General features: G+C 43.1%; 1 long non-coding RNA gene and 1 gene segment (V, D, J or C); both read left to right on the forward strand.

Moving 5' to 3' along the window:
• The first annotated feature begins 4,733 nt into the window (after nucleotides 1-4,733).
• LOC120720782 lies at nucleotides 4,734-5,083 on the forward strand. The segment is given in 1 exon segment: nucleotides 4,734-5,083. A coding segment is annotated over 1 exon segment (264 nt).
• Nucleotides 5,084-16,034: 10,951 nt separating this feature from the next.
• LOC120720758 lies at nucleotides 16,035-17,816 on the forward strand. The gene is made up of 2 exons (XR_005693036.1): nucleotides 16,035-16,640; nucleotides 16,845-17,816. It is a non-coding gene; the product is annotated as an uncharacterized LOC120720758 (long non-coding RNA).
• Nucleotides 17,817-18,159: the final 343 nt, after the last annotated feature.

Raw genomic sequence — 18,159 nt, forward strand, 5'->3', positions numbered from 1 at the left:
CTGCTTCATGCCCTGGTGGACGGGGCTGTGGCTCCCCACACCCTCTAGCAGATCATCACATGAAGGAACCTTTTAAAAACAAGCGCGCTCATGCTCACAGGTGTACACACGGGTGCTCACACACACAAACGACACCCTTTTTGGCTCCTACCTCAAAGCACACTGTGCGCTGTCCATCTTACGTGCTGCACAATAATATTTAATATTTAGTATTTACTGTTATATTCCCATATATCATTGTGATGTTGTTTATTGTATTGCTCTCGTTTTCTTCTGCTTGTTTTCTTTTTCTTTCTCAACAGGTGATCCAGGTAATTGATATATGTATTTTTTTTTTTTTTGTGTGTGTGCCTATTTAGTTGGTTTTTGTTTTTTTGCCCTTCATCCCCGTCCCTCTTCTCCGCGGTTTTTTCCCCCTCTTCCTTTCTCCCTTTTCTTTTCCTCATTCAATTCTGTCCCGTATCGAGCAAGTGAAAATAAAAAAATAAAAATAAAATAAACAATAAAAGGTGAATTAAATGGATCATTACAGCAAGGCTGGGATGGTCAATTTGGTAAAGTAAATCCGTTGGGCATCTTTCTTCGCCTTTAGACAATAATTCTGATGGCAAAAGAACCAAACAGGACAGGCAAAAAAAAAAAAAGAAAAAAGAGAAAGAATAAAACGTAACTGACTTTTTGATGGCATTTTACACAAAGTACTAGTACAGTATCTAGAAAATGTGGGAAAATACTGGCATCATGTACAGTACGTTTTTTCTGAAGAAATTATGTTGGGACCCTGAAAAAAACTTACTACGTACAATAATGGATTTCTATAAATTTGACATCAGATGAAAACTTTGGTTGTAAGATTCGGATAATTATTTGTTAAAAGTTAGAAATTTTAACTGAGAATAAGAAAGAAAAGTATTTCTTTGTGCCCCCCTTTCCCTGTTAATGCTCTACCTGCCCCCCTGGCAAAACTTTGCTAGACCCGCCCCTGCACAGTTACCAGCTGTCAGCTACATAGAAAAGGATCCTGGTGTAAGTTGTCTCTCAGAAACAGTTCATAGCTTTCCTTCAACCCATTCATGTCACCTAAAATGTAAACCTGTTTCTCCATCACCTGTTCATCTCTGATGATTCAGTAAGGACATCTCCTGGTTTCATCTTCATGTTTCCCTCTCACCAGATAACCAAACCGATATCATGACCAGCAGGTTTTACGGCCGTGGCTCCAACAAACATCAGCTGATACTAGAAAGTAATATTAAATAAATTCTAACAACAGCTGATCAAGTTTAAAGGCGCTTCTGCTGTTTAACGCGACCTCCGCTAGTTTCCTCTTTCTGGCGCAAAGTGGGAGATAAACAAGCAAGAGAGATGGGACTTGTGGCAGAAATGCCGATCAGCTGATCATTGATCAGTTTCATGATTGAAGTAGCAGCAGGAGAGGGAGGGGGAGAGAATGAGAAAAGAAGAGGCAGCTGACAGCGTAAAGACAGAATAACTCCAGCTTTTTGTCTTTTTTTTATTGTAGCTGAAGTACGGGGCAAATCACATTTATTTTCAGCTCAATACAAAACGCATAATATTAACTCTGAATACCAGAGGACTCCGTTTTTTACGGGATGGTAGGCAACTCTACTTACTAACCATATGAATAAAATAAAGTTCACCAGTAACATCATAGCACCCACCCAACTGTATAGAAACTCCTTCATGCTAGCTAGTACACAGTACGAGTTATTGTAACTGACTGTAAAAAGTTAGCACAACGAAAATAAACTCCACCTAAACTTGGTTTATATCTGACCCAGACAGACTGCAGGTCATAACTTCTTACCTGAAGTTCATTTCACCTGACAGTCAGACTGGCTGCCGCCTTGGGTCTCTCCACCTCCGCCTCCCCTTTCCCCCATCCACCTGCTGGCCTCTACCACTTGCTAATTTTACTGAATCTGTGAAAGCTCCACCATAGCCACTACCAAACAATTGAGTTATTTTTACACGTCTGCCAGCATCTGTCCAATCCGCCACCTTTCACTGTTTACACGGTTACGAAAAAAAGACAACAACAACAAACCATCGGCCCATATAAAACGAAAAATTACCATCGGCCCGATGGCCAGTCCAGCTATGGTGACATGTTTAACCTGAGTGGCGACTGCGCGTGGGCGGGTGCGTTGGAACGGAGTACGCTGTTCTCGCCGGCTGGATGGGTTACCGGTAACAGATGTCTCCGACAACGTGGGTGCACTTGTGCAGATATATGATGTGTTGCCACATTGCGCAGATGTTTGGGGTTTACACGACTACATTTTTGTGTTTTGTTATCTTCACGTGTCATGGTCCTGGGCCATGTTGGCCCAGTGTTCTTAGTTTTCTTGTATGTTTGTATTTTGTTCCCTGTTTAGGCTCTGTTTCCTGAGTTGCCCTGTTGTGTTGTTCCCTGAGTGCTTTCCCTTTGTGACTCTCACCCCCTGTGTGCCCCCCTGCGTATTCATGAGCCTTCGTCCCCTTTCGTGTTTATTCCGTGTCTCCCCTGCCCGTTATGTTGGTGTTCTACTCGTGCTCTCTCTCCTCCTGTCTGAACCTCTGTACTTCCTGTTTCACCTCTACCGTCAGTGTTGTGTTCACTCCTGCCATGTCCCGTGATTATTATCAGTGTCACCTGTGTTCCCCGTGTGCTCCCACTTCCCTCGTTAACCCTCTGTGTATTTATGTCTGCGTCTCCCTCAGTTCTGTGTCGTGTTCTCCCTCATGCTGTGTGTGATTCCCCTGTGTTCCCTGGTGAGCTTTATGTTAGTTTTTCCCAGTTTAGTTTTGTATTTCCTGTCTTCCTTTGTCAGCAATAAAGCTGCTTTTTGAGTTCATCCCCCGTGTCTGTGAGGTTTGCGATTGGGTCCTCATCCTGCCTGCCACACAGCCGAGCCATGACATCACGTTTTTGTTAGTGATCCTTACAAGGTAATATAACAGACCAGCCAGTTACAAATCAGCGGGACTGTGTATTTACAGTCACCTACCACACGTAGGTGACTGTAAATACACAGTCCCGCTGATTTGTAACGGCTGTGGACGAATTCACAGTGACATGTACAATTACACTGCCATTATCTTTTGCATCTTGACAATTGTGTCGGTACTTCCGACATAACATACATTTATGGATGTGGGTGCCCTCCGCTGCTGTTTCTGTCGTGTCTGTACTTGCTGCCATCATTGCAAACTGAATTGGCCGGGCTATGCTTTCTGGGATATGTTGGGCCAGGAAGTCTACACTGCCACATCCTTAAAATTCAGGGAAATGAAGGACGCATGTGAGGGCCGCATTTCGAGCAGCCTTCGAATTGGGACAGCCTGTGACGTAATCAGCCTTAAAATGCGGCCTTTAAGGCTGCAAACCCTGAATTGGGATACAGCCAGGGCTTCAATACACAGTGGAGTAATCAGGGAATAGGAGACAGGAGAGAAGCACGGCTGGGAGACATTAAAGCAAACGAGACAAGGGAAGCAAAACTAGACACACCGACCAAAGACACAGACCTTCAAAGTAAAACAGGAAATACATGCTGACAGAACTCAGGGACACGATACTGACCGAGAACAGAAACCAAAACCAAAGAACTAGAAAATCTTAACCTGAAAACACAATCAGAATAAACTAGAACATACGATCATAATAATAATAACCACAAAAACGCTGGGTCAAAAGACCCAGGACCAAGACAAATTTAGGCTGAGAATTAATTTCACTGTTTAGAGTTGTGAAAAAAAAAGTGTCAGGTTTAAAGAGAACATGTGGAAAACTGTAAAATGTACATTCTGAAGTCATATTCTTTGAATATTATTGTAATGGGTTTTGTTTGTTTTAATTACACTATTATAATATTATTAAATTATACAAACAGTGAATTATGTTGTTGAGTTTGTTTGTTTCAGAGTCAGAGAGCCGTGTCTCTCTACAGTCAGAGGTTTTTGTACGGCAGCTCAATGAGTTTGTATCACTGTGGTGGACTTTTGGTGGAGGAACCAGACTGGATGTTGGAAGTAAGTTAATTAAATTGTGTTCATTATGAAATATTTTATCATTTTATTTAATAATTATCTGTTAAGCTGCTTAGATGAGAGAAAAGTATTTTTTTTATTTAAAATAATTTAGTGTTTTATGTTTGTCCTTTTTGCTGGACTAATTCAGATGAGCTCTGCAAGTTTCTCTTGTTTAATCTACATTTCTGTCATAGTAAAATCTATGTAGACAAGAGTAAACTTCATCATCTTATGATTAGTTTGTAAATTTCCACCACATCAGCTGCTGTTTGGATGAGTTAAAGTTTGCTTTCTGATGTTTTTATCATGTCAGATGTTTCAGATTTAGTTTTAAATCATGTGAGCTGTTCAATAACATTTCAAATCTATATGAATGAGTAGCTGCTCTGTGCTTGTGTCCACTCATTTCTTCAGTCGTCCATGATTTAGACTTCTAATCATTTTAAAGCAAAACTTCTGCTGTAAACGTTTCCACATCTGCTTCTTTTATTTCCAGTGTAGTTTGAACATATTTCAGGTCAAACTGTGTGATGATTCTCTCTGTGCTGATATGCATGAGAGGTTTCTTAAAGGGAAGTGAAACAATGTGTGAGTTAATGACTAGTGGAGCAGAAAAAGCACCTGACAGAAAGTTCTTAACAGAGAAATTCAAATTGTGGTTTGTGTCCTCTAAGCTGATTGGTGTTTCCTAGGTGATACCCGCTGGGTCCCTCCAGTGCAGAGCTGGACCAGGGGAAGGCCACGCTCATGTGTGTGGCCAACAAGGGCTTCCCCTCAGACTGGAGTCTGTCCTGGAAGACGAGCGACAGCAGTGGCAGCAGCAGCATCAGAGGGGAGGAGAGCAGGACTCCTGGAGTGCTGCAGAACGACGGCCTCTACAGCTGGAGCAGCACCCTGACGCTCACTGCAGATCAGTGGGGGAAGGTGGGCTCTGTGACCTGTGAGGCCACCCAGGGCTCCCAGACTCTGGTCTCAGAGACTCTGAGAAGAGACCAGTGTTCCCAGTCCTGATGTCAATCACTGAGTCTTTCATGCTGTTTTTCTTCTGTCTGTGCGTTTGTTCTTCTTTGCAGCTAAAAAAAAATAAACTCATCAAATAGTCTTTTATTTTTCTCATAAAGTCAAAATCATACCAACAATCAATTCTTGTTTCATCCTTTTGTGTCCGTTGTAAAGATAATATTTCACACTTTTAAAACAATAAAACTGTAGCGAGGAAACATGTTCTTTGACTCTCTGAGTTTAATAAATGCACATTCAAAAATAAATATTTTGTTAAATTTATTTAGACAGACCAAAATAAAAATATCAACAAAAGAAACTGAGTGTAATGTACAGTGAAAATGGCTTAATATATTTTTAAATCCACATATGAAATATTTTTATAAGATGTTGAGGTCATGTCTACCATAGATTATCTGTGTGCTTTTCATAATTTCTGTTCTCAAAGCTGTTTATGATCTACATTTTAATGTGACCTAAAACCTGATAATTAAAATTAAAGAGCACAGTGTTATCTATATGTTTAAACACAGATCATCACAGATCACAGATGAACTGACATTTAAATGAACATTTACTGAAGTTTGATTAATGGTTTCACTATTTGGCAGTGAAACTCTGATGAAGCAACAAAGCAGAGAAGAGTCTAGAAGCTGGTGATGGCAGAGATGAAGCAGGTGGAGACTTAGTTGAGGATCTCTAATTGAACTTTCTCATCAAATTACAACCATACAGAATGAATGTGTGCACCGCCAGAAAAAAGGAAATTATTTTCAGTTTGAGCTCAAAAGATTTCTTTGTCATTAGTCCAGGTCAGCTTTAAAAGTTGGTTTTGTGAAGAAGTTTACACGTGTCAGTAAAAACGGTTTAAACACAACAACCATTCAGTATCTGGTTTTTATTTATGATCTTCAACAGCATGTAAAGTTTATAGAGTTGTAAATGAAAATTAACTAAATTAAATTTCTAAAATCTGAGAAGAATGACATTTTGAGCATTTTATTGTTTCTGAAAATGAAAGCCATCAATTGCTGGGGAAGTTCATGTTTTATGATTTATTTCAGACTGTCATTTTTGATAATGTTCATAAAGAAGTTGTTCTTATTAATTATTGCATTTATAATAAGCTTCATGGACCAGGGTCCATAATATTTAAAGTTATGACAATGACAATTATGTGTGTGTGTGTGTGTGTGTCCTCAGTGAACTGTATTAGTCTTTGCAGTAGCTTCCAGCTGCAGCAGTCAGTTCAGTTTGTGTTTTTACTACAACAGACTGTTAGGATAGTGCAAACTCTGACAGTGGTCAACTCTCAGGACTATAAACTCTCATCAAACATCCATCAGTTAAAGGTTAGATAGGGTACATAACTCCAACAGAAAAACGTCAGAGAAGTCTGGAGGAACATGAAACAAATCTCTGGACACTTCCAGGACAATGGAGGAGCCACAGTGTCTGCTGGCCGGGGGTGGGCTAACGACTTGAATCTGTTTTTTAACAGATTTGACAATGGCCCACTTATCACCTCTCCCACACCCCAGGTTCCATTAACCCCCCTCCAGTTGCCGCCCCCCCTCTGGGTGCAATGCCATTGTCACCTGAGCTCTCCTCTCACCACAACCCTGCTTCACCCCTATCCACACATCTATCCACAACAAAGCCAGCCCCACCCCCCACTCCAGCCCAGCCTCACATCTACTTCACAGCTGATCGGGTGAGAAATCAGCTCAAGAGGACGAAGGCAAGGAAGGCAGCAGGTCCGGATGGAATCTGCTCCAGACTGCTCAGGGACTGTGCAGACCAGCTCTGTCAGGTGGCCCTGTACATCTTCAACCTGAGCCTGAGCCTGGAGAGGGTTCCTGAACTGTGGAAGACTTCCTGTGTGGTTCCGGTGCCAAAATTCGCACACCCCAGGGAGCCCAACCACTTCAGGCCTGTTGCCTTCTCATCTGATGAAGATCATGGAAAGGCTCATCCTGCACCACCTTCGGTCACTGGTGGGCTCAGTGTTGGACCCCCTGCAGTTCGCCTACCGTTCTGGAATTGGGGTGGAAGACGCCGTCATCTACCTGGTACACCGATCCCTCTCTCACTTAGAGCAGGCGGGGAGCACTGTGAGGATCATGTTTTTTGACTTCTCCAGTGCTTTCAACACCATCCAACCCGCACTACTGAGAGGGAAGCTGGAGGGAGCCGGAGTAGGCAAACAGCTGACTGCATGGACCATCGACTACCTTACCAACAGACCACAGTATGTGAGGTTCCATGACTGTGTGTCCGAGGTGGTAATCTGCAGCACGGGGGCACCACAGGGCACGGTTCTCTCACCTTTCCTGTTCAGCCTTTACACTTCAGACTTCTGTTATAATTCGGACGATTGCCATCTACAGAAGTTCTCAGATGATACAGCCATCATTGGACAGACTCCGTGCTGGGATGTCCCCTGGAGTCTGTGGAGGTGGTTGGTGAGAGGAGGATGTTAGTAAAGCTGACATCCATCATGAACAACCCACATCACCCACTGCATGAGTCTGTGAGTGGGCTGAGCAGCTCCTTTAGTCAGAGACTGAAACACCCTCGCTGCAGGAAGGAGCGCTTTCGCAGATCATTCATCCCAACAGCAGTTAGACTCTATAACTCCTCAATCACGATGTCATGAGTCACTGGACACTGTGAACATCCACGGTCACCACTTCATGCATAATGGACCTTCCATGACCTTCCAAGCTATATAGTTTATGTCTTCCATATTTCCAACTATATCCATAATCACATACTGTGTATGCTACCATTGTATATAGTGTATTATCTTACTTTTTTTCATTGATTGTACTTAATTGTATTTTTGTATTTCCTTGGGGGAAGAGTTGGGCGTTCGTCTTGTAATCGGAAGGTTGCCGGTTCGAGCCCCGGCTCCGACAGTCTCGGTCGTTGTGTCCTTGGGCAAGACACTTCACCCGTTGCCTACTGGTGGTGATCAGAGGGCCCGGTGGTGCCAGTGTCCGGCAGCCTCACCTCTGTCAGTGCGCCCCAGGGCGGCTGTGGCTACACTGTAGCCTGCTATCACCAGTGTGTGAATGTGTGTGTGAATGGGTGGATGATTGTGTATAGTGTAAAGCGCTTTGGGGTCCTTAGGACCAAGTAAAGCGCTATACAAATACAGACCATTTACCATTTACCATTTACTTCATATATCTGTACCTGAGCTGAGGTGACGCAAAAATTTCCCCGTTGTGGGATCAATAAAGTCTTATCTTATCTTATCTTATCTTATCTTATCTTATCTTATCTTATCTTATCTTATCTTGTCTTATCTTCTCTTAAAGCAGAGGTTAAGGACGCTTTGTGTGCAGGGCTGGTGGAGTGAGGCATCCTTTCTGCCCCGAAGGCAGCTGTGGAGCAGCCTGGCGGCGGGGGTGTGAAGGTGGCTCCGGAGACTGAGCCGGAGCCGGATGTCAAAGGGCCTGTTAATGTGCTCCCGGCTGAGGTGGGTTCTGATGCTGCTGAGGTGGAGTCTGAAGCAGCTGAGTCTGGTACGGCCGGGGAACCCTTGGCGGGGCGGTCTACGGAGGATCTCCGTCTGACCCTCTGTATAAGGGAGGTGGAAACCCGTGCTAAAGAGCTTGAGGTGCAAGCAAGGCACCTCCGTGTCAGAGCTTTGGAGCTGGAGCGAAAGCCCTCCACCTCTGTCTCCACATCTGCCTCTGTTCATCCTAGTACATCCACCGCTGTCTCGACAGGTTTTGACATCACTAAGCACGTTAAACTGGTTCCCCCGTTTCGTGAGGCCGAAGTGGACTCCTATTTTAACGCTTTTGAGCGTATAGCGGCCCCCATAAGCTGGCCTAAGGAGTTTTGGCCACTGTTGTTGCAATGCCAACTGGTCGGGAAAGCCCAGGAGGTGTGTACCAGTTGAATTGAAGATAGCCTTGATTATGACATCATGAAGAAGACTGTGTTGCAGGCATATGAGCTTGTCCCAGAAGCCTACCGTCAAAAATTTAGGAAGTGTGAAAAAACTGCCAATCAGACATTTGTGGAGTTTGCCTGTGAAAAGAGTCGCTTGTTTGAACGATGGTTGCAGGCCAGTAAAGTAAAGGATCTCGAGGGGCTGAAAGAGCTTATTTTGTTAGAGGAATTCAAAAAATGCTTGCCGGACCAAGTAGTCATTTATCTGAATGAGCAAAAGGTGACGTCACTTGCTAAAGCGGCAGTGATGGCTGATGAGTTTACTCTCACTCACAAAACTATATTTTCAGCCGCTGTCGCACAAAATATCAGGGTGGGACAGGAGAGGAAAATAAAGTCACCAAAGGTAGGACTGAAGGATAGACAGGAGGATGGTGGTAATCACGACTGTTTTTATTGTTGCGAACCCAGACATCTGATCGCTGTCTGTCCCGCTCTCCGGAGGAAGGAGCAGCGCAAAGGCTCTAAAAATCCAGCCGGCGTGGGTCTTATTAAAGTTGTCCCTTCACCTAAAATGCGTTCCACCCGTGATTTACACCATGCGGATGCTGAAATAGAGCCACGTTTTAAACCATTTATCACCAAAGGATTTGTTTCTGTGACGGGAGAAGAGAAGGATAAGGTGTCTGTTACTATTCTTCAGGACACAGGTGGACAGTGTACTGCCATTGTCAGATAAAACTGCTTGTGATTCAGATGTGTTAGTTTGGGGAATTAAGATGAGCGTTCTTCGGGCGCCGCTACACAAGGTGCATTTACATTCGCCCGTAATAACGGGGCATGTTAAAGTTGCCGTGAGTTCCCAGTTGCCTATTAAAGGGGTTTCATTTATTCTGGGAAATGACTTGGCTGGTGGGACAGTTTTTCCACCGCCTGAAGTGGTGGAAACGCCTGTTGCTTCTCTCACTGATGCTGCCACCCCTATATCAAGTGTGTTTCTTGTTTGTGCTATTACTCGTGCGCAATCACGCAAATTTGACGATGTTATGGATGTCGCTGACACATTTATGGCAACGCTAGATGAAAGAAAGTCTCCCAGCTGTGAGAGTGGAAGAATAGAAAGCGGCAATGATATGACAAAACTGATGCCAGAGCTGGATGAAAAGTTAAATAGGGATCCATTGATAACCGCTCAGCAGAATGACTCATCACTGGCTCCCTGTTTTATATCCGCAGCCGCAAGTGCTGAAAGTAAATCCCCCACTTCTTTTTTTGTGCAAGATGGAGTTCTTATGAGGAGGTGGTCTCCTGACCGGAGTGGTTTGCGTGGTGCTACGCAGGTGGTGGTGCCGAAGCCACATCGAGGGCAGGTGCTTAGCTTAGCACATGATGCCAGCATGGCTGGACATCTCGGGGTGAACAAAACTTATCATTGGGTGTTGCGCAACTTCTTTTGGCCGGGGCTGAAAGCTGATGTGGTGGCATATTGCCGTTCCTGTACCACATGTCAGATGGTGGGGAAACCTAACAGACCAATCCCACCTGCTCCACTACATCCTATTCCAGTAATAGGTGAGCCGTTTGAAAAAGTAATATTGGATTGTGTGGGTCCCCTGCCAAAAACTAAATCCGGACACCAATAAATACTTACAATAATCTGTTCAGCAACAAGGTTCCCGGAGGCAATTCCACTACGCACGCTGAAAGCAAAAACGGTAATAAAAGCACTAATTAAGTTTTTCTCTACTTTCGGGCTTCCAAAGGTTATTCAAACAGACCAAGGAACAAATTTACTTCAAAAGTGTTTGCGCAGGTTGTGGAGGAGTTGCAGATAAAACATGTAAAATCCAGTCCATACCACCTGGAAAGTCAAGGTGCTCTGGAGAGATTGCATCAAACCCTCAAAGCTATGCTGCGCAAGTTCTGTGCAGAGTCTGGTAGAGAATGGGATGAGGGTCTGCCGTTATTGTTGTTTGTCGTCAGGGAGACCACTCAGGAATCCTTGGGATTCAGTCCTACGGATCTGGTGTTTGGACATGTGGTCCACTGTCCCCTCCGGCTTCTGAAGGAGAAGTGGTTGTCAGAAACTTCTGAAACTGAGCATAATGTCCTGGATTATGTTAGTGGACTTCGGGAAAAAATCCACCTTGCATGTCAGTTAGCTCGAGAGAATCTGTCACATACGCAGGCTAAAATGAAAGCTTGTTATGATACAAAGGCTGTTTGCAGAAGTTTTCAGCCAGGCGAGAAAGTGTTGGTGTTGCTGCCTGTGGTAAGGTCCAGTTTGCTAGCCCAGTTTGCTGGCCCATATGTGGTGGAACAGAAACTCAGCGACAACAATTATGTGATCCAGACCCCAGACCGTCGGAGAAAGTCTAGGGTTTGTCATATTAATATGTTGAAATCGTATCACTCGAGGAGCCCTTTGAGTGAGCCATCTCCAGTGTGCACCGCTAGTGTTGTTTCTCCTTATAAACACTCTGATGACGAACTGCTTGAGAAAAGTGAAGCACTGGGTAGCGGCCGTTTGAAAAATTCGGAGATCTTAAATGATTTAGACACATATTTAGCCCACCTATCCAGAGGTGGAAAGTAACGAATTACATTTACTTGCGTTACTGTAATTGAGTAGTTTTTTTGTGTATTTGTACTTTTTAAAGTCATTTTTCAAGTCTGTAATTTTACTTTTACTTAAGTATATTTTTTAAAGAGTATTGTAGTTCGCTACGTTTTCAATCACACCCGTTACTGAGTAAATTAAAATTAAAAAAAAACATTGCGCTTCGGAAATACCGCAGGGAATGATGGGTAGTAGAACAAATTGGCGCTAAGGTCACGTTAAAGATGGAGTCTGACATCGGTGTTACGGATCCAGTGAAAAAAGAAGCCCCGTCGAATTCTGCTGACCCTGAACTCGAAGAAACGGATGTGAACCCCTGGCCGTATTTAAGGGACCATTTCGGCTTCAAGTGCAAGAAAGGCAACAGCTTTATTATGCAGTGTAAGCTGTGTTTGCCCAGAGAGACCGAGTTAGCAGCTTTTAAAAATTCCACATCAAACCTGCGCAAGCATGTAGAGGTAAGTTAAATACAACTCGTACCGTTATGGTAGCAAAAAGGCTGTGTTCAAATTAATCACATTACGTTAAGACATCTGTGAAGAACACAGATAACGTTGGTTGGTACTAGCAACTTGCTGTAATCGGGCACGTTGTTGTCCACGCAACTTACATTTTTTTTACTGGGTTGGTAAATTGCTAAAAGAAAATGTGTTTACCTACGTTTTTCCTGTTTGTTAATAATAATAATTTATTTTTAAAAATAGTTAAATTAAAGACAGAAGCGGCTACTTTCTTACTTAACCCACATATGTTCACACTGCAGGCAAAAGAATAACAGAGCGCTCACTTACCTTAGATTAGTCAAAGAGAGATGACTTCTGTTACTTGTTAATTAGCACTTGCAACCTCCCGTTAACTAGCCTGTTGCTGTCCAATAAAAAAAAAAACACGAGGTATATTGGTATAATTTACCAGCGGTAGCTATGTAATGCATTGATGTCTTATTAGGGACGTCAAAAAACTTTCTCTCAAACTTAACACTGGCCTGCCTGCCTCAGCTGCCTTCGAGCGTCTCTTTAGCTGTGCTGGACTACTGTTCACTGCAAAGTGAGCAAGGATGAACTCTACTAACTTTGAAAATCAACTGCTCCTCAAAATTAACAGGAAGTTCAGAGAGTAACACTCTAGGATGGATACAAAGGAACTTTAATCTAGAGGTACAGTAGGGCAGGGCCAAGTTTAAAAAATTAAAAAACATTTTTAAAGCAGCTGCCGTTCAGTTCAGTACTTGTTCTCTTATTTGACAGTTTAGAACACATTCTCATGTGAAAGAATGATATGGTTTTGTATTGAAAACACTGTGATACCTGACAGTTTGGTTGATTGGTTTGGTGACCATTATCCATTTTCATGTATAGACTTGCAGTTTAACTGCCACTGCACTTTAATTTGTAAAGTTTTTCTTTTCACTAAAAAAGAACTACTTTGAGATTTATATCACACTGTCTTTTTTTGCACTACTCAGAAGCGGCTGTCCTCCTGCTGACAGAAAAGTAACTATGTAACTTTTACTCTGAGTACATTTTAAATGAGCTACTTTTTACTTTTACTTGAGTACATTTTTAGACAGGTAATTTTACTTGTACTTGAGTAAAATTTCAACAAAGTAATAGTACTTTTACTTGAGTAAAATATTTTAGTACTCTTTCCACCTCTGCACCTATCTGAGCCCACTCGAGCTGACATCACTGATCTGATAGAGAATAATTTATCACTTTTTTCTGATCATCCTCATCAAACTGCTGTCCTGTACCACGACATTGATGTGGAAGGACATAAACCGATTAAGCAGCATGCCTATCGAGTGAACCCAGTGAAAAGAGCGATAATGCAGAAGGAAATTGACTATCTCTTAGAACACGGTTTAGCCATTCCGAGCGCCAGCGCATGGAGTTCGCCGTGTGTGTTGGTACCAAAATCTGACAACACTCCTCGGTTTTGTAATGATTACAGGAAAGTTAACGGTGTTACCAAACCTGATTCATTTCCTCTTCCTAGAATGGAGGATTGTATTGATAGAGTGGGATCGGCATCTTTTGTAACCAAACTTGATCTGTTAAAAGGTTACTGGCAAGTACCTTTAACTCCCAGAGCATCTGAAATATCTGCTTTTGTCACACCAGATCATTTTCTCCAGTACACGGTTATGCCATTTGGGTTGCGTAATGCACCCGCTACTTTCCAGCGCCTTATGGCCAAAATACTGGTGGGCGTGAATAACTGTGATGCCTACTTGGATGATGTTGTCATTTACTCATCCACCTGGTCTGACCACTTACAAACCCACTCTCTCGTTTCCAGCCGTTTTCAGAAAGCCCCGCTTACTCTAAACCTGGCCAAATGTGAATTTGGCAGAGCGACCATCACATACCTGGGAAAACAGGTGGGTCAGGGGCAGGTACGGCCGGTGACTGCGAAAATACAGCCTATTGTCGAGTTTCCAGTCCCACAAACGAGAAGGGCGCTGCGCCGATTTCTAGGAATGTGTGGTTATTACAGAGGTTTTTATAAGAACTTCGTCGTTCCTCTCACCAATTTGATCAGCCCAGTGAAACCTTTTGTGTGGACACCTGTTTGTCAGACTGCTTTCGAGTCTGCGAAAGCATTGCGGTGCAGTTCCCCAGTTCCCCTTAATAATAATAATGATTTCCTCCTGATCTCATTTCCATAGCAGAGAAAACTGTGGTGTATATTGAGGTGGAGGGTGTGGTCTATGGCTCAGGTATAGAGTGAGGGTGGGGTCCCGTGTGCACCACAGCAGCATGCTGGGACTGCTGAGGGTGGAGGAGGGAGTGATGATGACATCAGAGCTGCAGCACAGCGTCAGTGTTTCACACTCAGTGAAAGGAGGAAACAGCGGAAGAACACCATGTGTGCTACGTTTCCCAGGACACACTACAAACTGCACAAATACAGAGCAGCACGTGGAAGGACCTGGAGCTGCATTTAAAGAGAAAAGACAGCGTGATGTCCTGTATGGACAGGTGGAAGGAACCAAGTCCTCAGCTGAAACACTCGTGTTTGTCCACAGACAGGAAACACAGCAGGAAACTTCCTCACAGAAGTGCAGCTCATGGATAACACACTTCCTGTCAGTCAGAATGAGGCTGGAGCCAAACACAGAAAGGTGTTTTTGTCCAGATGAGCCCAGAGAAGAAACACGAGTGTTCACAGACATCAGAAGCTCAGAGAGGTGAAACATGAGGTTGGAGTCCTCGTCAGCATCCAGAAGAGCTGCTGTGAAACCCTGAGTACTCATGACAGACTCTGATGGCACAAACACATCATGATTCAAACATAAAGACAAACATGGAGCTCCTGATCCTCCTGCATGAGAACAAGCTGACATGAGCGCTGTGTCTGAGAGTGTCTCCCTGTCACAGTGACAATAACACAGCTGCTGCTCACAGTCATTAAACTGACCTGAGGTCAGCTGCTAGGACGTCTCTGTGCTCCTTACATATGAACCATGTGACCTCACATCAGTGCTGTGGATGACTGTAGTCATAGAAGAGTAGAGCTGTAGCAGGTGGTGTGAGGAGGAGGAGGAGGTGGTGTATTCTAGTTAATGCAGTACTGAAACACTCCAGCAGAGGGCGCTGTTAAGTCCTTATTGTAATACAGTTACTGTGTTCAGTTATACTTCATACATAATCTGCACTTATTTCCATCAGACATGCTGTCAGTAAATGATTGGTTTCTATTGATTCTACTTCCTGTTGACTAGTTTGATGACAGTGAAACAATCACAGCTGATTGTGTGATGATGTAAACTGTCACTGTTACATTCAGTGTGTGTGACATAATGTTAGTGCAGGCTGATAACAGCCTGGTTCTGTTAGAAACACATGAACGTGTCCATAGATCAGTGTGTGTTTAACATGAGAGCTTCAGCCCTGCTGATGTGTTAAATAAAGACATGCAGGAAAACTGATGAGACTCTGAAATAACTCTTTATATTTATAATGTAACTCTGCATCAAAAGAACAACAAAGGATCCCAGACAGGTTTCTGTGAACAAAGACCATTCTGATGTTTCTGTGTTTCTAACAGTTTGACATTATTAGTAAACAGACTGCAGTGAACAGCATTTATAAAGAGCTTATATATAAAGATATGACAGCTGTTTGACAAGTTTATCACTCTGTGTTTGGACCTGATCAGTCCAGCTGTTTACTTGAAATATGTTCATTTACCTGTTCTGTTATATTCATGTTCTTGTCTCTGTTGAAAACACATTTTAATGTCCCTCAGATTTTTCTCCCAGATGAATAAATATAAAAATGACACAAACTGACTGCAGCTACTTTTTGTCCTTTCTGTCAAAAACCTTCATGTGACTCATGAGAGACACGTTTCAGCTGTTTGTCACAGATCAGAGGCCAACAAGTCATTTATAACACTTTCCATCATTGTTTAGCACAAACACATGTTCACACAGCAGCGGGGCCGCAGTGAGAGTCAGAGCAAGGAGATAAAAACTCCTGTTTGACCACAGCCTCAGTTTGTTCCTGCACTTCAAACACTTCCTGTTGTTGACTGGGTGGAGTCAGGAAGCCAGCGAGGCCCTGCAGGACTGAGACTGCAGACTGGGACGTGCTCTGTGATGGAGATCAACAGCATCACTGACTGTTTCTGTGAGGACACCATCATCCCAGCAGGGCTGTTTCCCAACAACAAGCCCTGGACCATCAGAGACCTGAAGCTGCTGCTGAATGAAAGAAGAGAATCTTCAGGTCTGGAACAAGGACCAGCTGAGAGTGTTAATAACGTTACTAATGTTCAGCTACACTTTACTAGGTCACATCTGGGACACACGTCACTTAAACAAAGAAGGAAATATTGGCTCTGTTTTATCTGCTGGGCCCAAAAGTGACTCCCCGTATTTAAACTGCTATGAATAACTTGTAGGTCTATAATATGTGAAACATGTGTCAAATGTATCCATCATGAAAGATATCAGGTCATCTTGAGCCACAAAAACATTCCTATCATGAGGTAGAAGCTGGAATCAGTTTGTTGCAGACATTTATATATCCGATATTTATCCAGTTAAAAGTTGAAATTCAAAAATGTCTTTTCAAGAGTCGTCTGTCCAAGAGGAGCAGAAGCTGCAACAAATATAACAACAGTTATTTAAGGCTGTTTAAAACGGCCACAAAGGAGCAGATTGGTTATAATGCAGCTGCTTCAGAGGAATAAAGATGAAACACTGTTTTTATTTTATGTATAACACCTTTCAATAATGTGTTGACTAAAGTCTATTGACCAGTATAAGTAAAGACATCACACACACACAAACACATGGAAACACTGAAACCTGTTTTTGGTGCAGCAGCGGTCCCAGCTGCTCGCCTTTATCTAGACTGGGTCGGCTGCTGATCTCAATATAATCAATGTTTAAAGTTCTCAGTGTTTCTGTGTTGCTGCGTATAGGATCTCCCAGCATCATCACTGTGCTGTCCAATCATTGTGTGCTAGGTTACCCTTATAGTGCAATGTGTGTTTGCACAAAGAGAAGCATGTGTGTCAAATATAAATAAGCACAGAACAGAAACAGCTGCTCGTTTCTTCTATTTAGAGTCAAGTTAGTGTTTTGTGTCTTTGTTTGAGGCCTAATGTCAAGCAGAGGTGTGTGTAACTGGACTGGTCTGTTATATGTGTGACATGTGTGCGTCTCTTCAGCATCATCTTTGTCACTGCTGATTCCTTTGTGTCATCATGTGTTGAGAAGAGAGAACAGTTATAACGGAGGAGCAAAAGGAAGCCCTGAAATCTGCATCCAACAAGGAAGTGTTGGCTCACCAGTGATCCCAGCAGAGGCCACTGGTTTGGCTCCAGTTGTTATAGATTCAATGATGTTGTTCCTACAGATACATGTCAGCATCTTTATTGTAGTAAAGTCTTGTAATGTGAAGATAGAAACAAGGCAGCAAACAGCTCCATGATCTGATCTTAATGATGTTGTTTTTATTTCTGTCTTTCAGAACTGGATTGGAAACTATCAAAGGTCTAAAAACAGCCTCGACCCTCCCACAGAGCAAACTTTACACACCTCATCTTTCAGCTACAATCTTTGTTGCAGGGATCTTCTGCCAAACAAGGCTGAGAGAAGATTTCTTACAGCTGTCATGTTGATGCTGTTTCAGTCTTTGGGCAAACACACTCATATATTAGGGCTGATATCAGGGCTGCACAAGTTCTTTGTGTTTGTGATCATGAATAATAGAAGTGTGCCTGTTGAAGATCATGTTTGCTACATTATTATATGTCCTGTTATTGTTCTGTATTATATTCAGCTTTCAGCATCCTTTCCCAGCCCCCTGTTACACCATCCATACAAAGCCAATCTGACTGTGAGCCAATGTGTTTGATAGTTTGTGTTGGATCAATAGATTTGACAGACTTGGTTCATCCAGAGGGAAACAGTCCAAATTCAGATCTAATGAAATGATGGAGGCTGTTTCCTACCACGGTGCTAATGTGTGACTAACAAGGCTCATGGTCTCCAGCAGACAAGCGCCTGGAATGAGGTGAGCTGAGTGTTGCTTTGGTGGGTCGATGCCCACGTCATGCATCAGGATTCATATTGG

This window comes from Simochromis diagramma, unplaced genomic scaffold (assembly GCF_900408965.1).
Source record: "Simochromis diagramma unplaced genomic scaffold, fSimDia1.1 OVJJ01000418.1, whole genome shotgun sequence".
Lineage (NCBI taxonomy): Eukaryota > Metazoa > Chordata > Actinopteri > Cichliformes > Cichlidae > Simochromis > Simochromis diagramma.